This window comes from Carassius auratus, chromosome 3 (genome assembly GCF_003368295.1).
Source record: "Carassius auratus strain Wakin chromosome 3, ASM336829v1, whole genome shotgun sequence".
Classification (NCBI taxonomy): domain Eukaryota; kingdom Metazoa; phylum Chordata; class Actinopteri; order Cypriniformes; family Cyprinidae; genus Carassius; species Carassius auratus.
In genome coordinates this window covers 23,958,761-23,982,860 of record NC_039245.1, presented here as the reverse complement: position 1 = coordinate 23,982,860, position 24,100 = coordinate 23,958,761, and the positions used below count along the sequence as shown (strand labels likewise).

The 24,100-nt window shown below is 37.0% G+C and overlaps 1 protein-coding gene across 2 annotated transcripts; it reads right to left on the bottom strand.

Moving 5' to 3' along the window:
- Positions 1 to 3,388: 3,388 nt before the first annotated feature.
- LOC113051736 (sarcalumenin-like) lies at positions 3,389 to 23,232 on the bottom strand. 2 transcript variants are annotated; one of them, XM_026215748.1, is made up of 7 exons: positions 23,133 to 23,232; positions 14,116 to 14,211; positions 12,679 to 12,774; positions 8,246 to 8,281; positions 5,303 to 5,419; positions 4,983 to 5,216; positions 3,389 to 4,584 (listed from the first exon to the last, which is right to left on the bottom strand). In XM_026215748.1, the coding sequence occupies exons 1-7, from the start codon at positions 23,188 to 23,190 to the stop codon at positions 3,773 to 3,775; spliced, it is 1,449 nt and encodes a 482-aa protein (XP_026071533.1). In that variant the 5' UTR covers positions 23,191 to 23,232; the 3' UTR covers positions 3,389 to 3,772. The 2 variants fall into 2 exon arrangements, with proteins under 2 accessions (XP_026071533.1, XP_026071544.1); XM_026215759.1 differs by lacking the exon at positions 8,246 to 8,281.
- Between the last annotated feature and the right edge of the window lie 868 nt (positions 23,233 to 24,100).

Genomic DNA, 24,100 nt, shown 5'->3' with positions numbered 1-24,100 from the left:
ACTGGCTGCATTCTGCTGTTGAATACAACAGCCGCCATATTGCATTTGCTTCTCGAGCAGTGCTGCAAAATGAGTTGTTACTTCTTCTAGTGAATTAAACACATCGGGAATACAATGAGAAAACTTCCTTGATTAAAATCTGCTCCTCAAAGCAACATGAACGACATTAGCAACTCAAATTACTTAATGTAGGATTTTATCCACCAGGAACTGATGTGTAGGTGTAAAGTGTGTGTTAAAGAACTGAGCTGAAACATTTACAGTTATGCATTTGCTTGGCACTTTCATCCAAGCAATTTACATTGCATTCAGGGTTTATATATTATGCAGTAGTGTGGGAAACTATGTTTTTTGTTTTGTTTGTTTGTTATTAGCTATTACTTACCATATTATTACCTTAATTAAAAGATTAGTTCAAACAAAAATAGATTTTGCTCTCACCTTTCTCATCTTATCTCATGCCATCCATGATGTAGAGGAGTTTGTTTCTTCATCAGAACAGATTTGGAGAAACGCAGCATTTCATCGCTTGATCACCAATGGATCCTTTGTAGTGGATGGGTGCCGTCAGAATTGGAGAGAGTCGGAAACAGTCCAAACAGCTGACAAAAACTGTACAACAAAACAATAATCCACAAGCAATCCACAGCACTCTATCAATTAGTCAGTCCATCAATTAACATCTTCTGAAGGAAAAAACTGGATGTTTTTTGAGAAACAAATTCATCAAGACGTCATTAATATGAGTCCTCTGTCCATAATATTACTTTCTCCAGTGGAAAAGTCATCTCATCTGTGTCAGGTGAGAAATATGCAAAGATCAAACACCGTTTACAAGCAGAAACAGTCCACAGGATTTTGATGTGAGAGAACAACAGAAGAAGGACTTTTTATTGGAGGAAGAGTTATTATGGACTCATATTTTGACCAGAAGCTACGGTTTAAAGTTAAAACGCTTTAATGATGGATTTGTTTTTTACAAACACACAGCTTTTCACTTCACAAGACATTAACTGATGGTCTGGAGTGGTGTGGATTTCTTGTGGATAATTGTGATGTATTTATCAGCTGTTTGGACTCTCATTCTGACGGCACCCATTCACTGCAGAGCATCCACTGGTGAGCAAGTGATGCAATGCTAAATTTCTCCAAATCTGTTCTGATGAAGAAACAAACTAGTCTACATCTGAAATGGTCTGAGGGTTTCAGCTAATTTCACAATGTCAAATCTCTCTTCATTTTATGCTGTTGTACATTTTCATGAACAAATTGCCACTGTTTCAGTAATGGTCATTTTGTAATGTGCACCCTTTTTTTTTCATTTCACATTTTGCTTCATTTCATTCACCTTATGTTGCCAGAAATGTTTGTACAACAATCTTCCTCACCTCAGCATAACGTGGAGGGCAATTTCTGTAGTTTTGTCCCCTCTCAATGTGATGCAATGCTGCACCTCTTCACATTCTGTGCTCACTCTAGTGGACAACTACTGACACAGCAATTTCAACACAAGGACACATACTCCCAGCTAATGAGAAGAGTTGAGAAGACACTCATTTTTTACTCTAACAGTCTTTATATACTGATTTTTACATTGTCTGGAGAACATGTGAAGGGTGTATATCTTTAAAAATCACTGATTTTGTCACATTTTTGAACAAGCCACCTGTCAGAATAACCAATCATGCTTAGACACTGAGCAATATTCACACCCTCTGCATGTTTTAATGGGATGCTGCATTCATGATGACCCCTGTGATCTCCCACCTGTTCTAGAAACACACCTGCTAAATATACAGCTGACTTGTGCATCTTTCAGCACTTACCTGCGGTTAAAATCTAAATCTGATAGGGACACCATTGTTCGTATTGTGTCTATTTTTGGTGGTGAGAACAAATGAGTGACCTTGATATTTTTAACAGGGACTAGACAGCTCTTTCAGAAGAGATCAGAGTCTATTAACTGTCACGACCCTACTCCAAAAAACCAGACAGCTCGGTTAATAACACTTTATTGCAGTTTTGTCTCTCCCACAGAACTGCACTGTTTGAATTTTCACTGTTGACTACCATACATCATAACTACAATTCCAAAAAAAAAAAAAATTATAAAAATGCAGCTTTCTGAGGTAACATCTATATTGATGTGACTATTTCCACACAAATCCCAACCTTAAGACCTGACTGTTAGTTGTGGAATCGTAAATATGCTTTTAAAAATGAAGGTTCTTTATTGGCGTCAGTGGTTCCATGATGAAACTCAAATGCACAAAAGGTTCTTTTTGTGGAAAAATATTATTAAAATGTTCTTAAAAAAAAAAACTGTTCAGTTTTTGGAATAATTCACCCAAAAATGAAACCTTACTCACCCTCAGGCCATGATGTAGATGAGTTTGTTTCTTCATCAGAGCAGATTTGGAGATAGCATTCCATCACTTTCATCAATGGATCCTCTGCAGTGAATGGGTGCCGTCAGAATGAGAGTCCAAACAGATGATAAATACATCATAATAATCCACAAGTAATCCAAACCACTCCAGTTCATCAATTAATGTCATGTGAAGTAAAAAGATATGTATTTGAAACAAATTCATCATTAAGATGTTTTTCATTTCATAACATTTTTAATTTAAAATTTTGTTTCTGGCTTAAATGCAAGTCCTCTTTCCATAATACTGCTTTTTCTAGTGCAAAGTCATCTAATCTGAATCAGGAGAGAAATATGCATAGATCAAGCACCGTTTACAAGCAAAAACAGTCCAAAACAGTTGTATGTGGGTGGATTTTGATGTGTGAGAACAACAGGCTTTTCTCTTCTCAAGACATGAATTGACGGAATCGTGCGGACTACTTGTGGATTACTTGAAAGCTGTTTGAACTCTCAGTCTGACGGCACCCATTCACTGCTCAGATAATGCTAAATTTCCCCAAATCTGTTCTTATGAAGAAATAAATTTGGATGGCCCGAGGGTCAGTAAATGTTCATTTTTGGGTGAACTATTCCTTTAAAGGTTTTTTGGAGAACCCCAAATGGATCTTCCATGGCATTGCTGGGAAAACATCCTTTTGGAACCTCTACTTTGGTACACAAAGTGGTTAAGTGGAAATGTGAAAGAAACCAAACCAATATGTTTAACATGCGATGCAAAAATGCTAGTAGCTTATAAGTCTGAGGAGAAAAAAAAATCGTCCATAGTTGCTACCTATATAAGTGAACAAATCAACCCAAAAAAAACAGTTGAAAAGATGCATGACTGGGGAACTGATTATATAATCTGTATGTTTAAAACATGACAATTGCATCACTGTTGCATTTTGGTTCACATTCAAGGCAGCTGATACCTGATTTTCAGTCTCAGGATATTTCATTTTTATTTTTTTTTAAGTGTGTCAGCCATTTTTGTTCTCCATGCGTACACATTTTCCCTCCAAAACTGCAGACCGTTTATAAAAGTAGTGCGGAAAGAGAAGAGAGTTATTTTGGCGCGCTCTCCTCACATTCACAAGAAACTCCGCCTCAAGACTTCACAAGAACCTCCCTCCACCCATTCCCAGAATCCCCTGCCCTTAAAACGTCCCCACACACAACCCCTTCACGCAAAAAAAAACAAAAAAAAAAACAAGTCCTGTGAGATCCGTCTCCATTGACTCGAAACGGACCCGTGGCAGGAACAGGATTAGCTCCACTGCTCCTCCTCGGTTTGTTCGCTCCACCTTGGCTCCTTTCTCGTCCCCCTCCTCCTCGGTCTCCCTCCCGCTTGGTTTTCTTCTCTCAGTTTCGCCGGTAGCGGTTCTTGGGCTTTTCCCCGCAGCCGGTGGCCTCGCAGGAGGACAGCGTTGGATTCTTGCCGGAGTTGATGCTGCCGAGCAGAGAGGGCAGTTCGTGGGTGATGGCGCGCTCGATCTTCTCCAGTAGACAACCGCCCGCGTAGGAGCATTGGGACGACAGCTGCTTGAAGCTGCTCACCGGATTGATCCCGAAGAAGTCACGGTAAGCATCTCGGTTGGGCAGGTCGAACTTGCTGACGTTGGTTTTGGCCAGGATAGACTTGAAAATGTAGAACTTGTCAGGATCGTCCACAATCTCCTGGAAGACCAGCTCAGGGTCGCTGAAGAAGCTCATCCTCTCCTTGAAGGTCTGCACGTAGCGGTCCACCAGGAGGGCGTGAATGCGAACGCGGATGCCGTGCTGGCGGATGAAGGCGATTTTGTTCTCCAGACGGTTCTCGATCACCTGGTTCAGGTCTTCCAGCAAGGATATTTCCTCACGTTTGAAGAGGTCTCGGCTGGTGTCCGGCGCGTAGTCGTAGGGCCAGAAGGAGCTGACGTAGACCCGCGGGGGCTCGGTTACATTAATGAGGGGCGCCAGGCTCCAGAAGAGGGCGCCGTAGACACGCATGAGGTCCTGGGTCGCCAAACTGTCGGCTTTATTGAGGATGATACGGATCTGGGACTCCCGACCTTTTAGCTGCCGGAAGAGCATCTCTAACTCGAGACCGACGTCCAGCTTGGTGGGATCAAAAACCACGAAAATGAGGTCTGCACGATCGATAAACCACTGGCACACGTCGTTGAATGGGTAACCTTGAAGTGGGAGAAAAAATATGTAGACTAAATTACGATTCATAGCTTAAAATATTAAAGACATGTTTTATTCAAATTTATTTTATTCATGTACCAATATTAATACATACGATATGTGTGTATTGTGGTGATATGATAATGGACTCTTATTTTGAAATGTCTATGGGTAACTAAAAACTGATGAGAGAATAAGAGATAATAAAACATGCAAAGCTCATATTATTTTTAATCAATTTAATGCTCTATGAGTTTAACAGTCACCTCTTAAATCAAAGACCTCTTGGCCTGATAATAAAGACATTTCACATTTAATACATATAAGACTTTTAATGACCTTTAGTTTGGATATAAGAATGTAGGAACCTTGAACATAATGGGAATGAATGGAGAATCTGTACCTCTCTCCTGCTGCTTGCGGTTCTCAATGATTCCAGGCGTATCCACGAATGTGACCCTCTCCAGGAGCTTGTGGGGCATCTCGATGCCAACCAGCTTCTCCAAAAAGTTCTGTCCGAACTTCTCCAGCGGGGAGAAGGAGCGAGAGCTGTCGGCAGCCATGACGATGCCCTCCACCGTGCGAATCTTCTCACCGTGCATGATGACGGTAAACTCTGAGGTAGTGGGCTCAGCACCTGGACGAACAGAGGATGATGCCAGTTTGTAACAGAACATTATTTTAATACTGCAAACCACCTGAGAAGCAGCACAGACAGTTTACCCGTGTACAGCTGGTAAGGGGTGTCCTGCAAACCCAACAGATAGTTGACCATGGAGGACTTGCCCACGCTCCAGGGTCCGAGGAACAGCACCATGGGTTTGGAGGTGATTTCTCCATCTGTTTGAGAGAGAGATGACGAACAGTGGCATTTACTATTAACACATCTGAGACTCAAGCTCTTTTAAAAAGCAAACAGAAATCACCATATGCATGCACTTTTAAAAATAAAGGTGCTTTATTGGCATCTAAGGTTCCATGAAGACTTTTTCATTGCACAGAAGGTTCTTTATAGTGGAAAAAGACTAGATTCCTAAAATGTTCTTCACACTCTGTCCACCGAAAGGTTCTTTGAGAAACCAAATATTTTTATATAATATATATAAGGGCTGGGCAAGTTAACACGTTATTGTCGCATTAATGGATTAATTGATTAATGCTGCCAATATTTTATTGCGACAAGTCATGGGTCAAAGGAGGGGATGCTCTAGATCAAACTATTTAGGCTAAGCATCAATAAATCAAACCACTGTCCACTGCTATTTTTAATGGAACAAGCTCGTAATCACGACTCAATAAATGATAAGCCCGTGAAGGCAGCAATGTGATTGCTTTCGATTAATCATAGACAATAATGAGATTAATCACGTAAAAAAAGAAAGAAAATAATCGTTGCCCAGCACTAATATATATATGGCATCACTGCAAAACCCCCTTTTGGAATCTTTATTTTTAAGAGTGAATTTTCTAATTCAGTGATTAATTGGTCAAAATTGAGACTTTGTCTCCGTATGTCAAAGGAGAAATGATATTGCAAATGTTGCTAATTGAACTGGTTTTCATCTTTCACCTTAGGGCAAAGAAAGTGAAGTGCCATCACACTTGGACACATTCGTGGAAGAGCCAGCAGAAACAGCAAGTGTACTGAGTACTGAATGCGTCATGCAACATTGTTGAGCTTCGGCATCAGTGCAAGTGAATCAAAACCATTAAAGCACCCAAAACAATCTTTAAATTGTGTGAATACATGTTTACAGATTCTCTAAACCAGATTTTCTTCTTTATGTGGGATTTATTTTTTATTTTTTTTGCTGAACCCAGTACCTTTCATCAAAACCTTTCTAGATAGAGAATAAGACATTTTACAATGAATCTAAATTGGATTTCTATAAAAATAAATTCTCAGAAAATATCTAATGAATGCCTGTTTAAGAGCTCAGATGAAGGAATGAAGGCTGGTTCTTTTCCGTTGAGGACACATTAAGAGTTCTACAGGAAAAGACATTTCTGTTTAATTAATTGCAGAGAATGTACTTTCTAGGAAGTACTCCAGAACACAATCGCTCATGGCCCCTGCAGCTCACAGCCCTGGAGAGGTCAAGAAGCTCAGCTAGCAGCACAGAAGAACTCAATCTCATTAAAGATAACCCCAGAGCCTCCGTCAAACCTTCAGACATGTGACTCCACAAGCTTAAAAATAAAGGTTCTTTATTGGCATTGATGGTTCCATGAAGACCCACAACATCCATGGAACCTTTCAAATGCACAAAAGGGTCTTAAGATGGTTCTTTTAAGAACTGAAAGGTTCTTTGGAGAACCTTAAATGGTTTTTCTGTGGCATCGAAAATCCCCTTTTGGAACCTTTAATTTTAAGCACGTTGGATCTTTATTACAGTAAATGCAAGTCATTTTTGATACAAGCATCTGACATAAGACAAGAAACATGCCAGGACTGCACATGCAACCAACACTGATACACAAACGAACTTTAGCCAGAGTAGATGCTATATGATATAAATAAAATCAAGACTATGAGGGACGGAAGTGCAGACCATTCCAAATATACCTCAATATAATTGTATAACTTGTCTAATTCACACAACCTATGTATTGTGTCATTTTTATTTTCTAGAATATATGTTCAGTGTTAGTTAGATGAATATTTAGTATCCACAAACACAACAGTAGAGCATATTAAATCCATTGCGATACTCGCTTTCTTTCTTTTATTTGAGTCAAATTATACATGTCATCTACTCTGACTAATATCAAAGATTATTAAAACACCAGTCAAAAGTTTGGAGCGGTAGATTTTTTATAATAAAGAATAATTTATTCCTGAATTTACAGCATCATGACTCGTGATCTTTCAGAAATCATTCTAATATGCTGATTTCCTGCTCATAAAAACATTTATCATTGTTATCAATGTTGAAAATAGTTCATATTTTGCAGAAACTGTGATAAATTGTATTTTTCAGGATTCTTTGATGACCAGAAAGTGAAAAAGAACAGCACTGATTTTTAAATAAAAACCTTTATTTATGTTATAAATGTCAATACTGTGTTTACTTCACTTTTGATCAATTTAATGCATCCTTGCTGAATAAATTCTTTTTTTTTTATGCATTGACCCCAAACTTTTGTTACAGATACATCAAGATTAATTGCCAAGCACTGTCTACACACACCAATCCATAAAACGATGCGATAAAAACTTGTGCAACCCACATTTTGCAGAGTTTTTACAATGAAAACAGTCATTTATCTCACAGTAGAGATGATCAAATTATTCTCAAGAATGGAGACTTCGATTAGTGCTCAGAATGAATTCAATTAGACAGTTTGATAGTTGGATGTAGAAAAACAGCTGAGACTTTCACCCAGATCTGCTCCTTGAGTTGTTGCATGTGCCACTGGATGATTTGAAACACCAAATTCACTGTTAGTGTTATATTCTCAGAAACAATTGCTACAGTTTTGCTCTTTCCAGTGGCTGACTGTCGCCTGAGCAATGCTACACGCTGACATATAAAGGCACTTTGTAATTATTGCTAATTCTGTGCTGATGGTAATTGGGCAGATGAGCTAGCGCTAGCTGGCGTAACCCTGCAGGGGGTCAGAGACGCAGGCAGTGCATGCAGCGGGGCGTCCCGTCATACCCACCTGTGGCAGAGTCCCCCAGCGTGCGTCCAGGATAGGCTGTTTAGTGACGGGGGGTGTGGGGGGAGAAAGGATGAAAATGACAGTGTTAGGAAAAGTGCACGCAGAGGACAGAAAGAGAGAGAATGTGAAGGGGTTAAGGAGGAAGACAGAAAGTGACACTTTTATATGCGATGAGCTGAAATGTGTGTGGATGAGGATTGATGGTCGTCCAGACACAATGATTTCTAGAAGAGACTGAACACATACGGCAACAAACACATATATATAATATATGTTTTTAATATATGTTTTGCACAAAATGTGTAATATTTTTATGTGAATGTAATATATCAACAGGTTAATCTAAGTAAACATTATTATTAAATAAATAATCAAATTCATATTTTGTAGCTTGTTTAACACAAAAACATAAACAAATTGATCAATCTCGTGACACTTTTGACATATTTTACCACAGAATGACAGTCTAATCTCTAAAAGCCTAAACTGACCAGTTAAATATAAATAACACTAAATATATTCATACTTATTTCTTATTTATTTTTAATAACCACAGCCATTTATGGTTGTGTTGACAAATGTTTGGTGAAAAAACAGTATGTATCCGTATTGAACTAATGTTTCTTGTGATTTGATGGTTTAAAGGGGTCATGTGACGTTAAAAATAATATTATTTGGTGTAGTTGGTGTAAAGCAATGTGTTACTTTTTTTCCACATACTGTGCATTATTGTTGCTCCTCTATGCCCCACTTTCTGAAACGCGTACATTTTCACAAAGCTCATCGTTTTAAAAAGCGAGGTGTGCTCTGATTGGCCGGCTGTGCTGTGATTTGCCGAATGTCTCAAGGATGTGACAGAAATGTTACACCCCTTAACATACTGTAATGGCGTCTCCAGGCGCTACAAGACAAAACCAGTAAAGCCCATTACAAACAAGGCATTTGTTGCATCCAGTGGGGATATAATTACTGATTATAATGACTTTCACCATCTTTTTACACGTTGCCTATCATGCTGCGTAAACATAAAACCACGTCTGCATCTGTGATCGGAGAAACAACGAACAATAAGCAATACTCTATACTGCTTAAAACTTGTGTTTTAATCATCAGTGGTAAATGATTTAAATATGAAAACGTACTTACAGACTATGAGTCAGAAGCACCAGACTGTCCTTGTAAAGTTGAAACGGTCTCACTTTATAAAAACAGCGTTATGCAAATCTTCCCACATCGTGATGTAGACGTGTTAGATGTTGAACGAGTGTTAGATTGAGCCGTTTCAGTGGGTGTGGGTGTGGACAAGGTTTTACTTTTATAAAGAATATCTCTTTGGGTTCGAGACTTTAGTCTTTGCAACTTTACAGATCTTCTTTACGCACCAAGAGCTTGTGACACTCCAAAGAGAAATGAAAACTTGAAATCGCATCACATGACCCCTTTAAGACATTATCTTCCTTTGATCACCAGAAGTAGGCTTTGATCACACTGGCTCTCAGATGATATCTGATAGCTTGTTTCAGCTTCTTTCTGCTTCCTCACAAGTATAAAGGTCAGTCTTGCATTACTGTGGTGAGTGTTGGGGTTAAGTACCATGCTGAACCACAAGGGGGCAAGCTGGATCCCACTCATTTAGGGGTTAGCGGGACACGTGACAGTCCCCCTTCAGAGGACACAACCTACATCCACCAGCAGATTTACCAGAATAACTCGCCCCTGTTTACCTACACTTCATTTTCATTCTCAAACTACTAAGGGAACAGGTCAGTCTGGTGAATGGCTTAAAACATGGGGTTTCCTTTTAACAAAAAACTTACAAAAAACATTATGTTTTGGGCTCATGTTATCACCAATAAAAATGTTGTCCATTGTAAAATAAATAAATCTGACAACTAACAACAATGTATAATAAGTAAAAAAATCTTTATTTTTTATTTAATTTCCTTATTTATTTGGTGAAAATTATTAAAATCTTAATTATTATACATTTTGCCACATATATTTGGGATATTTTCTGGAAGTTTGACGAAGTCAAAAGTTCAATCCATTCAAAAACATAATATGATATAAAGACAATTATGCTTTTGTATTGTGTCTTTGTCAATATAAAGTTTAATAATGCATAATAAATAATTCATTTTATTAAATATCCATACATGTGCAGATTAAAATTTTTAAAGTTTTACTTGTTTTAATGTTTTGACCACCACCAACGACAACAAGAAGCTGTATTGTAAATAAATAAATAATGTAATATAATATAAATAATAATGTGTTTGTATTGTGTGAATGTTTAAATATTTAAATTCTGCAAAATTCATAATTTATTGTATTAAGTGTGCAGATTATGAAAATGTCACAAAATACTATTGGGTATTAATGACATTGCCAACAAAAATGTGTCCTGTATAAATAAATATATTTTTTAAATAATTTAACAGGTAAAAGTAAAATTAAGCAAAACCAAAAAAAAAAATGTAAGGTCTAAAAATCTATATAGTTTTTAAACATAGCCTGATTTATTTGAATGAAAGTGATACAAGTGTTAATTATGTGTAAATGTTTATCAATTGTGCCGCTTAATTCAGATATTGTTTGTGATGCCCAAAGTCAGAACGTCAAATGTTCAGTCCATCCAAAAGCACAGTCTAAGCCTGCAGAACCTCCTCTTTCATAAAGTAGTACTGTATCCATAATTAGAAACAGAGAAAAGCTGCACAAAGGATATTCATGAGACATTTGTACAGACTTGTGAGGACTGGAGCACATCGAGGGCTGTTGAAAAACTCCTGATTGCTTTCAGATGGAGGCTTGGTTCCTCTGGCAGTAATAAGAAAGCCTTGTGTTTTCTATTTTAACTCTCTCTCTCTCTCTCTCTCTCTCTCTCTCTCTTCCTCTGTTTTGTGACCCCCTCGGCCAGCTCTGGACGAGCACCAGTGCTACAGCTGTGGAAAGACGAACCGCACATGTGTCGGCTCAAAGAAGCCACGGTACTCAGATACGCCTCTCGTCCAGCGAAAAAAACAAAAACTCCAATTAATCCTGCAGTTCACTGTCTAGAGGGATTTTATTTACCAGCTCTGATGTATCTGGAAGTTGGTAAAGTGAAATGAAACACTCATATGAAAGAACCACATTAGCTGATGCACACGTCACACAGAAAATGAGGTTTGAATAAAGCTGCGAGCAACAGTTACTGTGCCGAGTTAGGACAGGTTGATCAAAACTGTTCATAAATGATGATTACATTAGTATTTCATCTGACACAGCAGAATATGATGAAGACTGTTTGAGTGCTGTGGGATGGTTTGGATGATGGACAATGATATAATGGATCAACATTCATAAAATGATATACTCAAAAGAAAATTTTTTTGGCCTTAATTTAAAATGTATGTATTTGAATTGTATTTACATTTCCATAAACTTAATGTAATGCATATTTTGTCAGTCATACATAAATGAAACCGCTCAGATTTCTTCAATGCTTCTAATAAACTGAATGTTTTAAATACACAATACCAGGTTTATATTTTTATCGATTTTGTTTCAGTCTCACACATTTTCACTCCTTAAATTGAACACTGAAATACTATTAAAGCTTGTATTCATATTTTGAACATATGCTTCTTTTTTTATTTTTAGTTAAGGTTTTAGTCATTTCATTGTGTGCTGTAATGTTGATTAGTTTTGGATTTTTTTAATGAATACAAGCTTTTGAATTTTATTTATTTCAATCTCAAAGCAAATAAATATAACTGATTTCACAGTGAACAGATTTATGCTGCTTAGTTATTTTAGTATCACTGGGATACTATTAGAGTTTCTATTAATATTTATTTATTAATATTTTTATTAATATTTTAATAATATAATATTTATAAAATTTTAGTAATTTATTGTGTTTGAGTCATTTTTACTATAGTTTAATTTTTTATATCTATAAAGGTTTAGATTTTTTTCTGTTTTATTTTTGATTTAAATGAATGCAAGATTCGAATGCAAAAAAATTTAGTTAAAGCTTCAGTAGTTTGTTGTGTGTTTTGAAATTTGTATTATTACTTTAATAATAAAAATAATTTATAATTTATATTTAATTTAAATTATTTTATTATTAATATATAAATGTAAATATAAATGTATGTAAAAGTCTCGAAATTGTTTTTTTTTTTTTTTTTTTGTGATGGTTTTTAGTTTTAGATGAGTTACAACTCAGATTCTAAGTGATTTAAATAAATGCATTTTTGAAAATATGATTATTTAAATGTTTTAAAAAAGAAATCTTACCTGTTATATGTAATTCTGACAAATATGCATTTCATTAAGTTTATTCGCCTATGTTACATTATTTTGTGTGGTTCAGCTCCATCTTAAACTGAGGCCTAAAATGCTTTAGAGTACAGACGAACACACATCAGGCTGATAGACAGTACCTGAGATCTCATGCTGTCTCAGCTCGTTGTACTTGTAGGCCTGCTCCATGGGCCTGATGGAGCTGTGGTAGATCTTCCTCAGCTTCTGCAGAGCAGCTGAAAGATGAAAACAGAGAACAAACAGAGAGCGAAAGCTGAGTATGACATCCACCTCATGACACTGTGGCCGAGCGCAGAGAGGAAAGACTGCAGATGGTGTTGTGGATAAGCTTTGGGGAAGGAAATGAGAGGAGACGGTGATGTAAACAGGCCTAAAAACATCGACATGCCTTTCTGAGGTAGTAGTCGAGTTTGGAACGGATCCGGTGAGTCAGATAACAGCTTTCTCCTGGTAGCTGATGGGACATATGGACTAAATAATCCACTCTTTTGAGGCGAGTTCAGTTCACAGAGCAATGACTCAACATGATCTCATGCTTCGCAGCCAACAAGCTGCAAATAAAGGTTCTTAAGTTACGTTTAAAAGATTTTACCGCCACAAACAGCTTCAGTGTTGTAGTTTCGGTGAAACTGATATCAGGAGTTATCAAACTGTGCAGTTTTACTTTAGTATTACACTGTAAAAAATAAAAATAAATTAAAAAATCTTCCCATTTCAACTTAAAAACTTTATAACTTAATATTTTAAATTAGCTATTTATTATTATTTACTTATTTGTAATATTTTCAACTTTTCACTTTAAGATTTAGCTATTTTGTTATGCTATTTTGCCATTTTTATTAGTTTATACATACAACATTTATATATATATTTTTTATGTTAATATAATATATTTATATATGTTTTCTTTTTTCCTCAAGTTTTAATTTAATTGGTTTTCAGGTTTACAGCTAATATTTTTAACTGTTTTAACTATTTTTAACTGTTTTAGTAAAAAACAACAAAGGTGCAGAAAGAGGTTTGAAAGGGAGCTGCAGGAAATGTACAAAATTATCAAAATAATTTTTATATTCATATATTTTATTTATTATTAAAATAAAATAGTACATTTTTAGCTCATTTACATAATTTGATAACATAAAAGTTTTTACACTTGCGGAAATCATAAGATATTTACTGGGAATACATCTGAATGGAAAATGTTTCTTTTTCAAGTTTACATATATATAAAGAATTTAATAAAAATAATAATAATTTGCTTTGGTTTTAGCGTATGTGTCCACACAGAAGCCACTTAACTTATTTTAGCAAACTATTTTAGGAAAATATTTTTCTTACACGGAATAAATCAATTATACATTTTAGAAAAGAGGGCATTTGTGAAAAGTTTGGAAACATTTGGTTTAAACTGGTCTAAGATGCATATGCCATGTTTAATATCAGCAGCCTCGTGTGAAATGATGCTTAACCCAAGGTTAAAGACAACATTCACCTGCTAGCGTTGTGTGAGAAGCCTGTAAACTGAAGTTATTTGTTTATGTGTCTAAGATCCTCACCAGCATAATCTCCTGCTTTCTCATCCGCCGCGAGCCTCAGAGTTTCCTCGATGTGAGATCTGTCTCTCAGGATGGATTCCAGGACGGCTTCCTCCTCTGCAGAGAAACCAAAAGACACAAGTTAAATCTTCCTTCGGAGCCTGAGGAAATCTTGCCCAGTGAGCCACAGCGGCTCATAATTCACTGCAGCAGGTCTTCCTGAGGTCTCTGTGATTAGTATCCTGTGATAAAACCCTGCTTTTAGTCTTTGCCAAGCCGCATCGACAAGCTATCTGTTATTTGTGTGCTGACAGCTGTATTTCTGGATGGGTAAACAGGGGTTTACAAAGAGTTTTACAGACTTTAAAACACCTTGTAAAAGATTAATATGACCAAATGTGCATGGCTGCCCCAGATTGTAGTAATTTGTCTCACAATATAATAACAAATGCACAAATTTTAAAGGCCTCTTCTCACCAAGGGCTATAACGATAAAGATATCGCTTTAAGAAAATTTTCTTAATGTAAAAGAATAGCAGTCCACTTGACAACTATAAAAATAACGACTATTGCTGGAAACACTTTCATAACTTTTTCTTTTTCCCAGCTGATGAATGATAAAAATTATGACAGCCAATCAGAATCCAGGTTTAAAGAGCTCAAACATTTAAAGTGGCAGACGACAAAACTGTAGCGCTGATGTGGATGTTATAGTTATATTTATAGTTATTGTTCCTGCTGTGAACAGGTCTAACACGGCATAATCGTTCACTTTTATTTACAGATTCAGATCCAAATGTATTTAAACATTTTCCTTTAAAAACAAAAATGCTATGCGTTTGCTATGATGTTCTGAAAAATATTTTTCGAAATAATTTTCACCCAATTTATTATTATTCAGCTGATAGAGAAATTCAATGTTTATTTTTTTTTTTGAGATTTTAAAACTTCAAAACATTTTTTTTCTTTCCAGTCTGAAATGAGCGAATGACACCAGAGTATTAATACTTAAGATAAGCAAGAGCGTTTGTCTAGCACACTTCTCATCAGGACATTGTACTATTAATGTCAGACTATTGATATTCATCATGCCACAGTCTTTCCCCCTCTGTTCATAGATCCCACAATGCCACAGGACGTTCCTGCCAGGCTGCTGTTATCAAGACCGAAGACATAAATGGAGCCTAATAGGAAAACACTGCGCCTCCACATTTATATTTAGCAGCGCTGCCATTCATCACAGGTTCCTCATATATTAGCAGCATAACATCTCTTTTGGAAGAAGGAGAATCTGAGAGAACACAGTAACATCCATTACATTTCCTGTTTAATATTATTTTTAAGTTTTGTTCACACATTATTTTAGAGAATCCAATCTAAAAATGAGATCTGGTGCTTAAGATACATTTCTTATTATTATCAATGTTAAAAACAGTTGAGCTGCCTACTATTTTTGTGGAAATCGTTACGGTACGATACGATACGGTACGTTGTTTCAGGATTCTTTGATGCATAGAAAGTTCAAAAGAACAGCATTTATTTGATGTTTTTGACTTTGATCTTGTCTTGTTTTAGAGAATCAAATCTAAAAATAAAACCAACCAATGGTCAAGTGTAATGTAGCCTTGGTTTCATAACACAGGGCTGTCGGTGCGGGGACTCCCTGTTTCATAACAAGCTGGAGCTTTAATGATGGACACATGCGACCAAATGATTGGATTATACAGATAAGAGAGATAACAGACCCTAAAAATATCCAGCATGGGCAGATGCTCAACAACACACCCTATTTCTTTTGTTTTTTACTGTTTTATGTTTGTTTACCAGCAGAACACAAGAAGATTTTCCTCAGAAAGCTAGAAGTGCCTTAAGTACTGCCATGTGGTATCTTTTAAAGTATCATATTGTATCACATATATGTTTCAAAGTTAATGTGCTGGCATTAAAATGCACTTACATAAGACGCCATGCTTTAAATTCAGTCAAAAGAGATAGTAAAGACATTTATAATATTACAAATATATATATATATTTCTAATAAATTCTGAATTTCCTATCCATCAAAGAATCCTGAAAAAGAAACACCCATCACATTTTCCAGAAAGATGAAGCAACACGACTGTTTTCAATATTGATAATAATCAGTGTTTTCTTGAGCTGCAAATCATCATCTTAGACTGATTTCTGAAGGATCATGTGGCACTGAAGACTGGAGCAATGATGCTGAAAATACAGCTTTACAACACAGGAATAAATAATATTTAAAATATATATTACAATAGAACTTAGGTATTATATACTGCAAAAATATTTCACAATATTATTTGTTTTACTGTATTTTTAATCAAATAAATACAGCCTTGGTTAGCATAAGTGACAAAAACATAAAAAAACGTTAAACTATAACTGTTAAATTCAACCCAACCCAACACACAGAACAGTGAACCTGTTTACTTCACTTAGCTCTCAGTGTACTTGCTGCTAGGTAGTTTGCCTGGAAAGCTCTAGAAGTGAAGTTTGGCTCATCTGTCATCCCTTCCCACAATCCCCTAGTGGACCTCCAGCTAAACGGTGTATATATTTTGTTCTCAGGTGTCCATTGGCATTTATTCGTGTGTAAGCCTTCCTCGTTGGCTGCAGACGGAAATAACTGACAGCTCAAGTAATATTTGCTTAATCAACCTGCATCAGCATAAACGTAAAACCCATCTGTAAATGTGGGCCAGCCAGGTCTCTGAAGAGCCCTGCATCTGTTTATATCTACAGAGGTCAGCTCTGTAGCTCAGTTTGTGAAGACAAAATGTTTAATAGGTTGACAAAGTTTTAAATCAATCTATTTATAAATACAATTAAATAATCTAGAAAATTCATTTATACTTAGAGGTGTCAAGGCTAAATTTTTTGGCTAGACACCGTTCCAATCAGATTTGAACTTTAAAAAAAAATCTATGGCAAATATGTTTAAAATAATTAAAAACAAACAAACAAATAAATGCTAAAGATATTACATTTCAAAGGAAATTATATGAATTATGGAAACCAGTTTAAGCCTGATATAAATAAATAAACAAACAAACAAATGCACGGTAAAAATATGTTAATGCATGGCAATTTTTTTAATTAAAAGAAGTTTAATGTTCACCAAGGCTTCATTTATTTGTTCAAAATTACAGTAAAATTGTGAAATATTATCAAAATTCAAAATACAATTTTGTATTTGAATATAGTGTACAATGTAATTTATTGCTGTGATGTAAAGCTGAATTTTCAGCATCATTACTCCAGTCTTCAGTGTCACATGATCCTTCAGAAATCATGCTAATATGATGATTTGCGGCTCGAGAAACATTTCTGATTATTATCAATGTTGAAAATGTTGTGCTGCTTAATTTTTCCGAGCAAAGGGTGATACATTTGATGAACAGTTATTTATTTTTAAATAGAAATCTAATGTAACATTAGTCACGTTTGATCAAAATAATGCATCTTTGCTGAATAAAATGGATTAACTTCTATTAATTATTTTTTTATTTTTTTTGGCTAAGTTAGCTGACATAAACCATCTTGGACTAGCTAGAAACCATGTAAAAATGACTATTCAGAGGTGGTAGCTAAGAAGACAACTTTACTTCACATTTTCCACAGCTGCCCTCTTGTGATTTTTATTTATCTAATGTTTTGTAGACTTCACAGTGGCTCGCCGCGGTCAGATTGTACAGCTCAGCACTTGCCACGTTTCTCCGGGCTGCCGAGGACTCGCCCCATTGAAGGAAACACTGAGAGCAGATGGGCTTTCAGCACAGAGACTGCAGGCCTGGTGTGATGACACAATGTGTTGGTTAAAGCACACAAGTGCTCAGCCGACACTGGCCAAGTCAAGCTGCTAAAAATACAGCCCTGTAATGTTGAACTCGACAGAAGGGTAACGTGAGGTGTGCCGTTTAAAGGGTGAACTGTGAACTATGTGGGGTTTTCAACTGCTAATGTGATCAAATATTATAAAGGCCTAGTATTAACAGACAGGAATAGACACCTAGTACAATATCAAAAAAGTAATAAAAAATAAACATGTAAATGAAACAAGTTATAAGTAAGTATTATTACAAATGTTAAAAATAGGAAAGTAAATCTCTTTATTTTGGATTTGTAAGACGCTTAATATAAAAGTGTCTGCAGAATGAAAACATATGTAAACAAATGAATGAATGAATAAAGTAATCATAAAAATGTATTACTATATATATCTATATAAAAGGCATATGTGGATGCCAAAACTACAGTAAAAAAATTATTGTAATTTTGGGAACTATATATTTTACACTTCCCTTTTACAGTTAGTGTATGTCATTGAAGTGTACAGCATTAATATATAACAAATCTGTTGTATCTGCAAGTTTACTTTAAACTCACAATTACCATTTATTTATTTATTTATTTCTTAAATAAATCGAGTACACTGTAGAAATTGTCCAAGTTGCTTCACCTTGCACACCAGCTGACTTGTCACAAAAGGAAATTGTACTTTGTACTAAAGAGGACATTAGTGGCTGTGTAATCTATTTTAACGTGTGCCATGTTTAGATCCACACAGCCCCAAATCTATGAAATATCTCCACAAGGGGTGTCAAGGATCTACATGATGAGACTCTGTCCCCTCAGGGTGCACAGTATGCAATGACAGTAGCTCCGGCGCCTAATATAGCGCTTATATCTGCTTCAAGCTAGCACAATGCTAGTCACTCCATGGGGTCGGCTTTAATTTAACCCTGTATGCACTGAAAGGACAAATACACAAACTACCAGCATCTGTCTCGGTGTCTATGGACATCCAATGAGCCTGTCACCTAGCAACAGAGGCTTTGGAAAAAACACAGCTGTTGCTATGGCTCATCACAGCGGACTGCTGTAGACTGCGGCTTATTGGTCAAATACACATCACACATGTGCACTTTCACGAGGAGACACGGTTTAATATCTTCCGCTGACCTTACAGGTGTTTAATTAACACTCTCAAAGTTTATGATTGCGTAGACACAGATGGAGGCCTTTGAAAACAGCCGTCTAACAACAGACAATAAATACAAAATGCATTCATTTTTTTACGTTATAATTTCTTCTCATGTAGATGATCTAGTGTACTTCCAGCGGCCCATAAGTGTGTTTTCCTCTGTGTATTAGTGCAAAAGCCCTGGATCATGTTGCGGATAAATTGAATTAATGTGAGCATGATTAGGGAGGCGCGCCTCGAGCCCGTCTGAACCCGCAGGATTTAACAGCAGCGAGGGAGAGTGTATACACAACACACAGCGGTCGAGGGATTTCCAGGTGAACAAAGCTGCGGTGGGATTAAATGCACTGCATTACACAGCAGCTAAACATCACAGTATCAGACTTTAAATGCTGTTACAGCCCTTGCAGAAAAGTGGCACAATAAAAAATAGCATATTGGTACACTTACAATTTTAATATAGTATAAATTGACTGAATAAAATAAATGATTTGATTTTTATATACTGTTATTGTATGTATTTTCCTCCAATTGTAATTCCACCACTTCCCAAAGATGCTCTATTGGGTTGAGCTCTGGTGACTGTGGAGGGCGTTTGAGTAAAGTGAACTCATTTTCATGTTCAAGAAACCAGTCTGAGATGATTTGAGCTTTGTGACATGGTGCATTATCCTGCTGGAAGTAGCCATCAGAGGATGGGTATATGGTGGTCATAAAGGGATGGACATGGTCAGAAACAATGCTCAGGGAATTTAAACAATGCTCAATTGGCACTAAATGGCCAAAAGTGTGCCAAGAAAATATCCCACACACCATTACACCACCACCAGCCTGAACCATTGAGACAAAACAGGATGGATCCATGCTTTCATGTTCTTTATGCCAAATTCTGACCCATTTTCATCCACACAACTGCCACTCACTGGGTATTTCCTCTTTTTCAGACCAATCTCTGTAAACCCTAGAGATGGTTGTGCGTGGAAATCCCAGTAGATCAGCAGTTTTTGAAACACTCAGGCCAGCCCGTCCGGCACCAACAACCATTCCACGTTCAAAGTCACTTAAATCTCCTTTCTTCTCCATTCTGATGCTCAGTTTGAACTTCAGCAAGTCGTCTTCACCACATTAGCAATTTGTGTTACCAAGCAATTGAACAATTGTACCTAATACAAATATATATATATTATACAATAATTATATAATAAAAATTAATGCAAATATGAATTCTATCTCTTGGTCTAATCTATCTATAGGGCAATCACTGGGAGACATAAATAGCAACAGGTGCCAAGGTTTAGGTCTCACTTGATGACAGAAATAACTCTACAGTGGCTTCAGGGGGCGGAGTCTATTTGGCCTTTTTCTGTCAATCAGAGGTGTGATTCTAAACTTCCAAAATGAGCAATTAATTGCTAACAATGTCTACATAAATTAAAATCAACACAAGCATTAAATTGAAATAAATACTACCATGATCAAAACTCAAATTTGACAATGTGATTTTTAAAAAAAGTAACATTTTGTAGTAGAACAGTATCCAAGAAGTTAGTGTGTGCTGTTTTTAGCTTGTTACTTCAAAGCTTTTAATAGCTTGACACAAAATGGCAGTGCCTTGTGTGACACATTTTTGAATCCGAGAACCAGGATCGTATCCGGGTGGTAATTCAACATAGGAGTCATCAGAGCTAGGACGCAGTAAGAAAATTGCATTTAACCGAGGGAGTAAAAGGGATCGAAAGCATGTCTCATTTCCATCGCAGTAGCCACTTTATGGAATAAGCATTTGGCTGCCTGTCCCACCATTTCTAGCAGAAGGAAGTCCCTAAAGAGCAGGAGGCACTTTGCCTTCTGTTATACATTGTTGAAAGGTGAGGAGAGCCCTGACTCACACCGGGTGCCCATATCAAATATGTAGTTAATATGGATGACTTCTTACCTTACTCATGGTTTACTCCTAAAAATAAAGGTTCTTTATTGGCATTGATGGTTAGAGACATTTAGAGACATTGTTCCAATCAGGTTTGTACTTTTAAACCAGTTATTTCAGCAATCTAACAGCATGCTTGCAAAATGTATTTAAATAGCAACCTAATATGCAAGGTAAGGAAACTCGTCACCTAGAAGACATTTTGATAAACAGGAGGAAGGTGAGGAAGGCAAACAGATGCGAGGTCATAAGGTTGTAAAACCTTTGGCCTACTACAAAGCAACTGGATTCAGATTGTTTTCAAATAAAGCCATTGGCCAATTTCTCAGTAATAACCTACACCAAAATCATGATGCTTGTTAGTGGACTTACACAATTAAAAACAGTATCACACCATGGGTAATGACAAATTATGCTTTCTTTTTCCACTTATTTATATGGCAAAGAGCTCTCGTATTCTCGAACCTATTGGAATGAAATTATAGATACCAAAAAAAAGAAAAACCTTTATTCGTAGTAAGTGTGAAGATGGTCAGGTCTCATGCAAAACTCTTAAAGTCTCAAATGTTATCTGCCCTTAAATAGATTGAAAATGCATTTTCACCAAAAACAAATGAACGGAATTTAGAAGCACTTGAACTAACTTTTTATCCATTTGAGGCAACTAGGGTTTGGATTCTCTAGCAGTTCACACACCAGTACTGCCAGTCTGGCATAGATGGCCAGGGCTCCTCCTGCTGAGATAATGCTTGTCCTTATATGGCCAGTGGCTGGGAATAAATAAATCACGATTGTGTCAGGGTGACAGCAGCTGCACGCTGGATCCAAAGACAAGCGCAGCCAGGAGGGGAGGGGAGAGAGGAAGAGGACGATGGGGGAATCTATAGTAGATGGTGTCCGGTTACAGTACTTCCAATCTTAGACACCTGACGGCAGCCTGGGCCCACTAAGGCCCACTAAGGCCCACAACGGCCCGAGAAGAGCCCAAGGACGGAACAAGGGTAAAGACGGCTGCCTGAGAGCCTCAGAACTTACATCCAGTGCTGGAGTAGCTGGACACTTACAGCGGACACTCTTAAAAATAAAGGTTCCTAAATGGAACTTTCACTGCAATGCCATTTTAGGTTCCCCAAAGAACCCTTTGGTGAAAAAGTCTTAAAAGAACTCATTTAAGAAAATTTAAATGATTTGAAGAAACTTTTTTTCACTATAAAGAACCTTCTGTGAAATAGAAAGGTTCCATGGATGGAATAATTGATGCCAATTAAGGACCTTTATTTTTAAGAGCATGGGTATAAAAGGCAAGACCTTATTTGATTAATTTAGTTTGGATTTGGATTTAGTGGTTTCATATTAGCAAATTAATAAATCCAGAGTTGTGAATACAAGCACCTAAAACGTCATATAAATACCAACTGAACCCAAACAGTGGGATACGGGACGCCTCGGGATTCAAGAAAAGTTGGAAACAGGAATGAAGCGAGTGGTCAAGAGTCCCAAGGCTCTAGCTCTTTCCATAAGCTGGTGTCATGCCTCACGACAGCTGAAACACAATGCATGGGCTGAAACATCTACCGAACTAAAATAACCCCCGTCGTTTGTCAGACTGAGACACAGAACTTCCAGGCCTTCCACAAGCTTAAACTGGAATATATATCATAAAATGTTAATTATAAAGGATTTGTTTAGCAGTCAGACAACTTTTTGTTGAACTGCACATGCCGAGTCCTAAGATAACTCATCCTTGTCACGAGTTATTATTGAACACTGTGGGTTTAAATAGCTCAGCGTAAGGTGACGTGGCCTATCTCTTGCTGGTGACCGTCACAGTTACAATGCACCATTTCATTAACGCTGCCATTCATAACTCATCCAAAAGGCCTATAGATCCTACAAACCATGTCAATATGACAAACATAATGCACAACATGAACATCATTTTCGTCCACTGATTCTGAATGCCTATGAATCCAAAAGTTTTCCTACTGTGCACATAGCTTAAACGTTTCAAACCACTGGGACTGTTTTACAGACAACTTCACAAAGTAAACCTCATCTCAGGTCTGTATTATTGAACTAATCCAAACAGTAAAATGCTCCTACCTGCTGTGGCCAGTGCCAGCAGGGGCACAAAGACGCAGAGCGAGACTAAGACCTTCATGATGGCTGCCAGGAGACCTCTGCTAGCCTCTCTGGCTATATATACTGGACTGAGAAGGTCAGAGGGCGCCAGCAAGAGGGTGGTCTTACAGACGGGACTACATGGAGGGGGCTGGTGTTGTAGCTGTCAGAAAAGGGTGCACCCGAGCAGCTGACTGTCTCTTTTAGCAGAGCCATCATGGCAGTGACGTCAAATCAAGGGTGTGAAGCCATCTCGAGCACAGGAGCGCTTTGGTACTTCAGCTGGTGTTGATTCTGGCACCAGAGAAGGAATGTTGTACTAGAGGTATGACAAGACAACACTATCTGTGACATGGCATTCCACTTAATGAATTTGTTAAAAAAAAAGCAATTAATGAAAAATGTATCCGATGGTTTCAAATAGCATGTTTGGTGATTATAAACTTGGCTTATTGAATGAACTTTAACCTGATCACAGGGTTGCGTAAGTGCTGTTGATCACCAGCAGTCGTGCTGGGTAGGATTACAGGAGTTGACCGCCGGCAATAAGGTGTAAAAGTCAGCATCATCATTTCCTCAGAGAGTGGAGATTAACACATTATCATTACACAACAGACGCCGACTCCAGAACTGCACAGGCAAATTAACTCTCTTCATTAATCTGTGAACACACTGTATAGTGTACATCCACGATTCATTTGTAAAAGACAAACGTGAAACAAACAGCAGGAGGTTGTTTCTGTTGTTTATGGGGTTTCTGATGTTCTGGGATACAAAATAATTATGCAAATCTATTATAAATTAAGCAGTTTAATAACAATAATAATCATTTACAACCAATGAACTGAATGACTCCTACATCCTATGATTCCCCGGACATTGTCATTGTGAACTTAGGTCAGAAACTTATTTTACGCAAGTACGCGAAAGCAGCAGCCTAGTGAGTGCTT

Excerpts from the sequence above, each read along its gene's own strand:
- LOC113051736 (XM_026215748.1), bottom strand. The coding sequence starts at position 23,190 with ATGAAGGTCTTAGTCTCGCTCTGCGTCTTTGTGCCCCTGCTGGCACTG. Across the intron at positions 12,775-14,115 it reads GAAAGCAGGAGATTATGCTG|CTGCTCTGCAGAAGCTGAGG; the intron begins GTGAGGATCTTA and ends TTCATCTTTCAG. Across the intron at positions 4,585-4,982 it reads CCGCAAGCAGCAGGAGAGAG|GTTACCCATTCAACGACGTG; the intron begins GTACAGATTCTC and ends TCCCACTTCAAG.